Raw genomic sequence first — 12,158 nt, 5'->3', positions numbered from 1 at the left:
TTGCCACCTGATTCGGATGGATAAATTACTTAACTGTCCCTAAACTCTCCTACTCCATTTACTATCCGATTCCATTCAGCTAACCCCACCCATTTGCTCTCTGATGCTTCTGTGTCTGGCTCTTGGGCCTTGCCTCCAAGGGCACTCTGTTGGGTAGGTACACGGGACAGTACGACTCCCCTCTAAGGCCCACACTCAGAGGTGGCTGAGGGTAGCTCTCCTCCCCAAACCTCCATCACCCCACCCCATTTTTTTTTTTTTTTTCACGTGAACAATGAATACTTTCTCAGTTTTAAGTCAAGGGCAATTCAGACTTACTCTCCAGAAAATTCCTGGCTGACCCCTCCTTTCAAACAGATTCCCTCTTCTGAGCTCCTTCTATTGAGAAATTCTAAAACTCTCGGTGCGTCTTTGCTCAAAACCCTTCAGCAGTTCACACCGCCCTGGGAATAGAATACAAAATCTTTAATACAGCCTGCAAGTCCTTGCACGATCTGGCTCTTGCCTTCCTCTATGACCTCATCACACGCGTTCCTCTTCTGCTCCAACTCCAGCCCCACTGGCCCTCCTTCACTCCTTCCAGCAGAGGCCACACTCGCTTCCTACCACAGGTCCTTTGTACGTACTGGTCCCACTTTCTGAAATACCGTGTTCCCAACTCTTTGCTTGGATGACTCCTCCATTCCCTAGGTCTCAGATGAACATTTTTTTTCATAGAGGTTATTCTTCTTTCTAGAACTTAGCACACGTGGTGCATTTATCTGCTTACTACCTACACCATAAACTGTGTGGGGCCATGTGTGGTATTCAGCGCCCATGACAGGGCTGGCGTATTCTAGATAGTCAATAATTATTTGCTGAATGAGTAAATATCACATTTGCCACAGCAATCACCATTAGCCTTCAGTCAGAACTATTATAATCATTCACATCACCACTTTTGGCTCATGGGAGGTACTGAGTAATTGTATGTTGAATTGGATTGAGAGATCTAAATGTCAATATCTCATGCATTTTTATTTTATATTACCTTTATGGTTCTTTACACATTTAGTCTTCTGTAGCTTCTAACACTGTGGTCTTTCTGTTCTTAGAAGACCTCTTACAGTAAAGAAGACATCTTAGCAAAATGTGCCTTCTGGGGGAGTCTCTTTTCCTAACTTTTAACAAATGTCACTAAACTGTGGCTAATTGGTTTACAGTTGTAGTAAATTTTGATTAGTGGAAATATAAGTTCCATATGATACTTAGTGATTTTATTTGTTTGCTGGCTTGTGTACTCCCATTATCCCAAGAGATAGATTAGTTACGCTGGCTCCTTAGAGGAGTTCTGGCTCTTTAGAGAGCAGCCTTAAATTACCGAATAGAGGCTCTGGTTCTAGATTATCTAATGCTTTGGCTTAAACCCCGCCCCCATATGCATAGTTCTTCAAGAACCTTGCTGCCCGCCCCCACCCCCAACAAAGAATTCAAGCCTCCGAATAGCACCAAATCATGCTAGAACCCTTGAATCTTAACCATTTAGAGCCCGCTGTTTTTCTGGTTTTGTTTGTTTGTTTTTGTGGCATCAGCCTAAGATCATAGCCCCATAACATTTCGTATCCTTGTCTCTGCATCTTGGCACCTGTGTCTACGAAACGACAACATAAAAATGATTCTGAACGTTGCATCGTCAGTAATAAAAAAGCGCGAAAATGTACAATAAAGTACACTGTCGAAAAAAAAAATCAGGTTTATTTTTGTTTAGAACACCCGAGCATTTCTGGAAACCCAAATGGGGGTATAAGCGCTTTGGAAAAAAAAAAAAAACAAAAACAAAAAACCGGCAGCCCGCACAGCGTCGTCGGGGTCCGCAGCATTGTGACCGCGCGCCTTTAACTCGGCGTGACCTCGGCGTCCCGGCCCCGCGCCTCGGCCGGGGCGGCGCATCCCCCTCCGCCCCTCCCGCGTCGCGCGCATTGTTGTCCTTTAGCGATTGGTTGCTGGACCAGAAGCAGCTGTGCAGAGCCGTGCTGTGTAAAGGACCTGAATGCAGGTTAGCGGGCTGCTGGTGACTTACACGAGGGATCCAGGGAGAGAGAGGAAGAGCCGGAGACCACCTCCACTGCGTTTCCCAGGCGGCGTGGACCAGGTGCCCCGGCGGTTGCGGCTGTCGCAGGAGCTCCCGGTGGCGCCCCCTTCTCCGGCTCTAGCTGACTCCGGGGTTGGCGCAGGTGGGCAAGACAGGGCACCTCAGATCTCCCTGTTCCCACCGAGGGGGTTCTGTCTCTTCCTGCGAGGGGGAGGGACTATCCTAAAAATATGTAAATATCCGAGCACGGACTCCGGGCTGGGGCGCCCGCCGAGGTCCCCGCGCCGCCGCAGGGTGTTTTACATGAAAATGAGAAGCCTGACAGGATCCGTGCTCTAACTTAAGGCAGCTCGGTGATTAGCATGAGACTGGGCGGCTGCCCCGCTTCCTGCCCTTCAATAGCCATTCTGCGCGCTCGCGACCGGGCGTTGGTGCCACCGTGCGGGTGTGGATCGGCAGGCTCGGCATCGCTGGCAGCCATGGCTCCAGACGCCCCCTCGGCCAGTAAGTAGGAGCATGCATGTGTAGGGGGGCACATGCGTGTCGGCGCGCGCGCGCGCGCACACACACACACACACACACACACACACACCACCCTGAGCCTGGGAAGGAGGAAGATTGACGAGGCGCTGCAGTTGCGAGGAGGACTCGGGCTCTTCCTGGATTCCGCAGGAGCCCGCCTGCCGCAGCTGCTGTCTGCAGAGTCTGCTCGGATCCCTGTGCACACGCGCCCCCCATTCGAGCCTCTGTAATGAAGACTGCCTCCCAAGGACTGCAGGGGAGGCCGAGCCAGCCTGCGCCCGGGACTGCGGGCCGCGCGGCCGAAAGGCCCGGGGGGACACGACTCGGACGCTGTCATCCCCACGCCTCGCTCTGAGCCGCCGGGTGCGGAGAGGGTCTGCCGCCGCCCCTCCGACTTCCCGGGCGCCCGATCCCGGGTCAGCCCCGGAGGAGGCCTCGGCTTCCTCATTTGTTTGGGTCTTTTGTGCCGTGGCTCACAGTTGGCTAAGCACTCCTGCGCTGAATCGGGCCATTGTCTGCGCTCCCATTGCTTTCACGCTGCAAGTCTCGGCGCCCCCACCCCGCCCGCCCCCTCCCCGCCTCCTCCGGGCCGGGGAGCCTCCTAACGCGCCTTTCCCCCCCAGGAATCTGGAAGCTATAAGCCGGGCGGATTGCAAATGAAGTGTAATGCATTGTGGGACGTGTGTAAAATCGGAGCCTTCGCCGTGGGGGTGTGTGGGGGCGTGGGGAAGGCCGGACCCGCCGCTGGCTGTGTAGACGCCGACGAGGAGGGGCTGGGAAAATGTGCGCAGAGTCCGCCAGGGTCGTGCCCGCCGTAGACGGATGAAGCAGCGCGCTGCGCCCCGGCGCTGAGGCCCCCAGGATCGGGGCGGCAGGTCGCGCTCCCCCACCATGAAGAAGACCCGGAGCACAACCTTGCGGCGAGCCTGGCCTAGCTCGGATTTCTCCGACCGGGCCTCGGACCGAATGAGGTCCCGCAGCGAGAAGGACTACCGCCTGCACAAGCGCTTCCCCGCGGCCTTCGCGCCCCAGGCTTCTCGGGGCTACATGACATCAGGTGGGTAGCCGCGTTTCTGCCCCCGGGCCGGGTCCGCGGGGCGTGCTCGGTGCGCCGCCGCCGGGGTGCTTAGGTGGGAGCACGGCCGGTGATGGATGCGATAAGTTATGGGGAAAGCAGGAAAAATTAGCTCACATCCACCATTTTGTACCTCCGCAAGATCCACAGCAGGCCCTCTCAATATGGGGTTTGAGAGCTATTAGTTAGGTAAAATAAGGGAGGGGGCCGTGCCTGGCGCTTTGGCTGCAGGAGATAAATGACTGCAAGGCTCCTGCGCGGCAGCCTCCTTGAGCTTTGTGGGAGAGCCTGCGTCCGGGGCCGCCTGCCGTAGCGAGCTGGCCGGCTCCTGCATGGTGGCCAGTTATCCTGGTGGGTATTTAGACAGCCCCTTGTGCCTACAAGGGAACAGGTTCCGTGCACAACTCTGGATGGTTGGAGTCCGGGAAGAGCCCCGCATACGTCTCAGAGCTCGTGTGATTTGCACGCAGACAACTCTGGGAGCTCATTGCATGCATTCCGTGGGGTAATGGTGTGTATGCGGATTGAACGCTCACATGATTCTGTGTGGATTTAACATATGTTGCCTCGAATTAGGTTGTATGGAAAGAATGGAGGCTGTATTTGCATGTCAGACAGGAAGGACGAACAAAACGGTGAATGGAAACGGAGGCTTCAGAAAGGGTTTCATCATGGTAAAACGCAGGGCTGTTAAGAGCATTTCGGAAGGAGCCGGTTCCCTTTGGCAGCACGACGGAATGGCTTTGGCTGTGACTTGGGAACCCAGGGGATAAAATACTGGAGGAAATGCCGAAGGAGGCAAACCCTGGAACTCTTTCCTTGTTTTCTCCTTACTTATTGTTGACCACTTGCGTGCGATGGTCAGACATCAATTTTTGTTCATTTTTTTTCAGTTTGAAAGAAGTGATTTTCTACCAAACACAATGTGATGGAAGAGATGAGATTATATTTGAAACCACATACTATTCCAAGTCATCCCGAGCCCTGTCTTCACTGGCGAGGTTGCTTTAAGCGTGTGGTTGGTGCTCACAGGGTAGCTTTGCTGTCTTTCCCCTTAAAACAGCAAGTTTTTTTTTTAAATATGTATTATCCCAGAGATCAGTACTTCATGCTTTAAAAATGTCTTGTGACCACATTTCCATAAATATAAAATCGAAATAAAATAACCATCTTTTTTATCGCAAAATCTGGCTACAGAGGATGTTGTACTGTTTTGGCAGTAAGGCGCCCTCGATTCTCTCTTTCATGAAAAGCCAGATTTGCAAAGTGACAAGTACAGTTTATACATTAGTAATTCAAGTCAATCACTGCTGTGGTTGCTACAGTCTTCAGACTTGTGATTGTAAATTTTGAAATGCACCTAAATCGAAATCTAACCTCAAAACACATATGTACATAAACTCATGTCTGCACCGAGTGTTTCGATAATCCCAGGTCTCAGATGCCTGGGTTTGAATGTCTTCATTCCACACTGAATGGTTCCCCTCTTTTTTTTTTTTTTTTATCCCTCTTCAGGACCCAGTACTGACACCCAAGTGTGAAGCTATGGGAGGGCAGGTGGCCATAATTTCTTCAACAAACCTGTGAGATTCTTTAACGATTTCAGGCATATTCCCATAGAGCCTGTTTTTATCTGTCTTTGGCATGGCTTCATTGTGATCACATTTTCATTACTTGCTGAAGTACTTCTCTGCGTTTGCCGGATCTGCGAGGTGTTTCTGAAGGCGTGGGGGAAGAAACTCTTAATGTTATTTGATTCTCTTTTCTTATTTCATTTCTTGATCTGCACATGGTAAGCAGGTCTGACAGTGATGTTGAAGGATAAGCTGTTTCAGGATAGTGGTTTTCTATGCAGATTGAATGTTAGGTACCTGCTGACAAAAAAAAAAAAAACAAAAAAAAAGCCAAAAAACAAAAAAAACACCAAAAAACAAAAAACCCAAAAGGTGGGGGACGAAGAGCGGTGTCAGTCATTCAGTAGTTTCTGGAGTGTCCCTAAGGGCCAAGTGCCTTGCTAGATTCTCACCTATCTGTTAGGTTGGATGTAATATGGTGTGCCCAGCGAGGGAGGGGTATTATTTATCCATCCTTAAAACGTTAGCTAAAACACGTGATGAGTGGTGTTGGTGCTGATGGAAGGAAATGGTAAATATTAAGACAGACACCTACAATGAGCGTTGGGAGAGTAGATGGAATCGCTCATATGCATCTTTTGTGTGTTTGGGGTGGGTATCTTATCAATTTCCTTTTCAAAAATGGCTCTTTTCCAAATATGAAACTTGATAGGAATAGATGGTATATTGAAACACTCAGAGATCATTTACAGGAAGTTCTTTTCCTCTTACGAAAGGTAAAGGAAATCTACTTGCATCAAGTTAGTGACTCTGGATATAAACAGAGGCTTTGTCGCATAAAATGAAATAGGAAATGAGGCAGCTGAGAACGTGAGTCTTTTCATATTCTGTTTGTCCAGTCATTTGGCATGATAACGACTGGTATTATCGTACTTCATTTTCAGTAGAAAGAGTTTTTTTGTTATTGAGTTCAAAGGACAAAATAAGTTAGGGAGTTACTTAAAATAAGGAACTTAAAATAACTTCACTTGTGACTCTTTTTAGAAATCCACCTCCCCCCACCCCAACAAATGTTCCTAAAAAATATGGGGGGGGGGGATCACTTTTTTTTTTTTTAACTTTAGGAAAGAAGAGAGAGAGAGAGAGAGATCCTTGGGAATTTTAATAGCAGTTGTTTTGGTCTGGCATACCTGTCACACAGTAGACACTTGAAGTTTACCTCTGTTTATTAAGGCCGAATTGCAGGCGTCCGTAATAGCTTTCTAATGAGACAGCACCATTTCAAACAGCCTTCTCTCCACTAGTAAGTAATTACCAGTTTGAAATGTGATTTATAGCAGTAGGCTTGACATTTAGCCGTGGCTTTTTCGTATAGCTTCAGGATAAACTACACTTAAACTCAAGAGGTTAGAACAGGCGCATATAAAACTTAAAAGAGATCCTCTGGAAGTACAGAGAATTCTGAAACTTCAAATCTTGACGACCATGTCTTTTATGACTGTTAAAGCTCCCAATTCATGCTACCAAATCTAAAATAACCCTAAGAATTCACAGGCCTCCTTCTGGCAACCAGCAAGTTCACAGGCCATGAGATGAATTCCTTGTTCATCTTGACTATTAATTTCCCAATGGTAGTTTCTGGGCAGAAGGGGGAAAATCTTACCTTTTGTTCAAAACAAGATGAATAACTCAGTGCCCAGGCATTATCTGAAGAAGAAAAGAGGTTAGATCAAACGGATGTGGAATCATTCTGCGTTTTCTAAAACTAGATATTATGACATCAGTTAACCAGAAATAAAAGTCTGTCTCCCCCCAGGGAGGGCAATAGCTGTATAATTTCTAGTGCTTTCCACATGAAAACATGCTCACATACCTCCATGAAATAATTTTCAAGACAGCAAACCTTTTGTCGGTGAAGCTATTAGAGCCTTAACTGTGTGACCTCTTTGCACAAATGTTGCTACTAACTTTACATTTTCTTGACTCTCTTCTCCCCCAGTCCCGGGGAAGAGTGAGTCTAGATGTTCCACGTGTAATGCCATCAAGTCGGGGGTATTCTATTGATCAGGAGTTGGAAAGTCAATTTCCCACATAAAGGTTCTACAGAGCATGTCCATCAAAGCTGTTGCTTAATGCAAGATGTCTCCAAACTTAGGGTGCTTTTAGATTTTAAAGAATGGCAAAGCAGACAGTTTTACCGCTGTGACTTTAAAGGGTTGGAAAAGAGAGAGAACACAAAAGGCCCAAATTGGCATCTGAAGAAAATTGAAATCCGTTTTGTCTGCCGACCCAACTGATGTCATTGGTGGGGCGGAATGACCAGCACAACCACCTTGATGACTTTATTAGTTTTAATTTTATAGAAACTAATTCTGGGGCACAGCTGACTGTGTGTCCCAGATCCTTCTGTTCTGTTATTTTAAGAGACGTGAGAGTTTCCTGGGAGTGGAGGATGGACACTCGAGGTTCCAATCTGGGCCTGCCACCAACCGGCTGTGTCCCTGGCGAGTAATATGACCTCCCTCCCGTCTGTAACGGGTCCTTCTGGTCCCTGCTTCCATTACAGAGTTGGGCCCCGCGGTGACTCTGTAATGAGCCATCACAGGACTCGTGAGCACTTACACAGAAATCGTTAGAAATAACCTTTGCCCTTTCTACTTATTGGAGTCACGTGCTTCCCCGTATGTGGGGTGTGTGGGAAGTGTGCTCATTTTGCAAAACAGTCCTATTTCCTGCCGTCCTCAAGCGTTGTGTTCAATGTGCGCGCGCCTTGTGCTGGCCAGCAGAGTGACGCGGGAGGGAGGTGATGGACGAAGTTATAATCACACGCAAGTTTTCATAAATAACATCCTGTCACCTCCTTTCCCCTCTTTGGAGAGATCCATTTTCGGCCAGCTACTCCAACTGTGTTTTAATTTGAAACTACCTGTGTTGACTCCTTTCATCAGGCAAGTGGAAGTGAGGAATATTACACTTGGTGGTGAATGACTTTATTCTTTATTTCCCAAGAGAACACGAATGCACTTACAAAAGGTCACCTCTCTTGGTGTTTCAATATCTTTTACGCTCTCGTGAATGTTTTTATTTGGAAAAAGGAGTATGAGTGTATTGTATAAAAACCTTAGCATTTTTACACCTCCGGAGCAATTCTGGCTTAAGTTCCCAACACCCCAGAGAGTTAGGACAGTTCAGACAATAGCATGTTCTTTGGTAAACGATTGCTTGTGCTGGGTGCAAATATAACCAAGAAACAAAATCTGGTTAGGTCCTTGCTGGTGGGATAATACGTTGACTTTTCAGTTTCGGACAGGCTTTTGTGGATCAGAGAAGCTGTATGGAGCCTAATCTATAAGGTGTAAAGGCTCTTGCATGTTATAAGACTGTAGGCTATAGTCAACTCTAAATTAACCTCAGCCACCGTACGACCGGAAAGAAATGTCATGGGTAAATTTTTTAAGTAGACAGCAAACCTCTCCTCGAGTGGTTGATCCCTAGACTGTTTCTATGTGACGTTAGAATGTACAACCAGTTGGTCAGAAAATCCAGTGTCTACCACCTAAATATTTCTAAAATCTGCCCTCCTTCTTCATCTTGTGTTGCTCGAATCTCCTTCTGTTCTATTACGGTATCTTCCAAACTGACCTGTCTTCAGGTACGGTTCGTCCTCCTTGGGTCCCCAGAGGGTTTTTGTGTTAGGGTCATGTCATTTCTCTTTTCAGTGTTTCTCATGCCTGTGGATGAAGTCCTAGACCAAGGCTCTTCTTGGCATGACCTCTCTTTGGCATGACCTCTTCTTGGCATGACTGCCTTTTCCACCCCCTCTTCCCATTCTTTCCCCACCATCCTGTGTTCTAGGCTCCTGAAAATACCTTCAACAATACCGTATTGCCATTTTGTGCCTTTTGTAATGTCTGTTCCACTGCTTAGACTATGCTCTCCATCTTTATTTTTTATTTCTTAAATTTTTTTTATGTTTATTTATTTTCAAGAGAGAGAGGGAGGGAGAGACAGAGCACGAGCGGGGGAGGTGCAGAGAGAGGGAGACACAGAATCCGAAGCAGGCTCCAGGCTCCGAGCCATCAGCACAGAGCCCGACGCGGGGCTTGGACCCACGAACTGTGAGATCATGACCTGAGCCGAAGTCGGACTCTTAACCGACTGAGCCACCCGGGTGCCCCATAGGCTCCCCATCTTTAAAGGTCTGAAGGAATACTTTTGAACCTTCCATAACCAGCTCATACACCATTCTCTTTCAGTTGACCTCCACATCCTTTCTAGAGCAAATCCCTCCTATGACATTTGTTCTGTACTTGTGTTACAGCAACACGGTCACCTTGTGTCATACCACGAGTTCACACGTGGGTCTCCAGTACAAGCCAGCGAGTTCCTCAATGGCACTACGTGTTTTATTCACGTCTCTATTTTGCCAGCAACCACAGGGCTTGGCACATATCGGGCACTCAGTAAATGTTTATCGTGTGAATGAATGAAATACGACTCCTCTTTAAAAATTGGATGAAGACGTGACCAGCTGTCAGCGAATCGACCATTAGAAAGTGGTAAATGATAGGTAGGATATGATCAAGAGTCAGGTGGGGAAGTCGATACGGTTGGTGTAAGGGGAATAGGAGTTCAGAGAAGGATATCAATTAGAAAAGGTTCCCGGAGGGGAGACTTCCTTGGGTCTTGAAAGACTGGGTAGGATTTGAGGAGACAGGGAAGGAGGGGGATGGAGGGAAGGTTGCAGAAGCAGTAGCAACCAAGGATGAAAGGAGCGTTTCAGGAGGAGTGTCTGTGGTGGCCTGCAGGACAGATGGAAAACAGGAGAGTCTTGAGGCCAGGAGGTCAGCTGGGATGTGGTTGAGGGGGCCGATGCGATCAAGCCATATGATGCCGAGCGACCACCACAGAGGAGGGCTCCCCAGCACTGCCAGGCAGTTGCACACCACCCCCAAGATTTTAGCCATGTCCGTAAACCACCCGTATCGGTTACTTAATGTTTTCCCTTAACCTGAGCCCACTGTTTGATTGAAATGAATGAAGAAGAAAGTTTTGTATTCTGTGTGACATTACAGGGTTCATTTGCTAATTCCATTTTTCTGATCTCCATTAAGATTAATATATTACTGTACCAATTAAAATACTCAACTAAATACCGCCTAAAATGACCTCGCGTACCTGAGCGGTAGTCATGCCACATCGTGGAAAGCTTGTATCAGCCAAGGAAGGAGGGACGGGTCCTAAGGGGAAGGGGAGAGTCTTCAAGAACAAAGAGCTGGCCATTCCTTATAACTGGATTTAAGATGTTGAAATAAAGGGGGGTTGTAAACCAGATTTTTGTCGGAAGAGTGCAGTATACGGCCAGAAAGCTGGGACAGTAGAGCAGGTGACGAGTTCCATTTTGAACCTAATGGGCTGGTTAGACACACGAGGAACAGTAAGAGTTAGAGATACAGTTTTGGGGGTCATCCAGTTAGCAATGTTGGTTGAGAACACAAGTCTAGCTTAGCTTTTTTTGTACTCGGTGTTCTGTTTCTTAGAGGGGAGCAGATGACTGCCTTATTTTTATTCCCGGCACATGGAGGGTCAGTTGGGTTCCGTGAACTTTCAGTCCCGCTTGGGTTTTTCTGAAAACGTGGGGGACCAAGGACAAGGTTGCTTGGAGATCATCTGCTCTCCCGTTCCTAAATGTCAAGTGCTTTGTAACGCTAGGATTTGTTTTATTGGTGTTTGCCTTTATTCAGAAGCCACGGTGCTGATGATAAAAGGGATATATGTTTGGTGAGTACAGTCAGGTGTGAAAAGGCTTAGAGTAACGGGTGTAGCAACCCAGGAGACTAGACCAGCTATGTAAATAATGTACATTTCAAACATCTGTCATACACCTATGCAGTTGAAAAATTATGGCTTAGGTAACTCATACACACAGTTAAAATCTCCATTTATCTTTCTACGCAAATCCATGATGGCCCCTCCAGGCCAAGTTTTCTCCTTTTGAAGATGAAAGAGAGATACTTGGCAGATGCCTGTGGGCATTACTGGTGGCAGGACCTATGCCTGGCCCTATCCTGCTGATGGCCATAGTTTCAGAGGGAGGAACCATCCAGCTTTGCAATTAACGCCCCCACCACACCCCAACTGCACATTCCTGTCTCGCTGATTCCCCGAAGAGAGCTAACAGGCCATTAATTGCTTTCGGCATATCCAACTTTGGCTTTGAAATCACTTATTTCATCCTTACATGAAACGAAGGGCCCTCATAGCAATTGAGATACATTGGATATTTGTCTTTTTTTTTTTTTTTTTTTTTTGGCTGCCCAGCATCTGAACCCTCCGCTGTCCTGCGTTGAATGAGCGCCCCCACCCGCCCGCACCAAAAGAAACATTCACGTCCTAACCTCTGGTACCTGTGAATATGAACTATTTTGGAAACAGGTTAGATGTAATTACGATGTGGTCATACGTGAGCAGAGTGGGCCCTAAATCCAGTAAGACTGGTGTCCTTATAAGAAGAAGAAGAGAAACACAGACAGCAGGCACAAGGTCATGTGAAGACAGAGGCAGAGATGTGAATGATGTGTCTACAAGCCACAGGCAAGGCCAGGGTTTGCTGGCCACCACCATACCGGCGGGAGAAAGGCACGGAGTGGGTTCTCCTTCGGGGCCTCCTGAGGGGAAATGGTCCTGCTTCTGTCTTCCGGTCCCCAGAACCCTGAGAGAATAAACGTCTCTCGTTTTAAGCCATCTGGTTTACGGCGTTTGGTTTTGGCGGCCCCCGGGAATTAATACAGCCACCTTATGAAGGTTGGAGGGAGGTGGAAGTCTCCTTTCTCTCTGTGTTGCTGCTGAACTCGCCATGGGCTTGCCTTCCTGGCCTGCCCGACGTGGAGGGCCTGGGTGCTGGCCCTTCGCTTGT

The 12,158-nt window shown here is 47.8% G+C and overlaps 1 protein-coding gene across 7 annotated transcripts in view; it reads left to right on the top strand.

Annotated features, from left to right (window-relative positions):
• STOX2 (storkhead box 2) overlaps positions 1 to 12,158 on the top strand; it is a 221,884-nt gene that overhangs the window by 109,963 nt on the left and 99,763 nt on the right. Inside the window, exon 1 of one of the 7 annotated variants that reach the window (XM_060652889.3) lies at positions 1,531 to 2,575. The exons of 4 other annotated variants lie outside the window; for them this stretch is intronic. In XM_060652889.3, the coding sequence (XP_060508872.1) occupies positions 2,434 to 2,575 (142 nt within the window). In that variant the 5' untranslated portion in view covers positions 1,531 to 2,433. Of the gene's footprint in view, positions 1 to 1,530; positions 3,651 to 5,208; positions 5,252 to 12,158 lie in introns of those variants that run through there. 2 more of the 7 variants (XM_060652888.3, XM_060652893.3) reach the window with 2 other exon arrangements.

This window comes from Panthera onca, chromosome B1 (assembly GCF_046562875.1).
Source record: "Panthera onca isolate mPanOnc1 chromosome B1, mPanOnc1 haplotype 2, whole genome shotgun sequence".
Lineage (NCBI taxonomy): Eukaryota > Metazoa > Chordata > Mammalia > Carnivora > Felidae > Panthera > Panthera onca.
The sequence above is the reverse complement of the archived record's forward strand: the minus strand, read 5'-3'. Positions and strand labels throughout refer to the sequence as shown.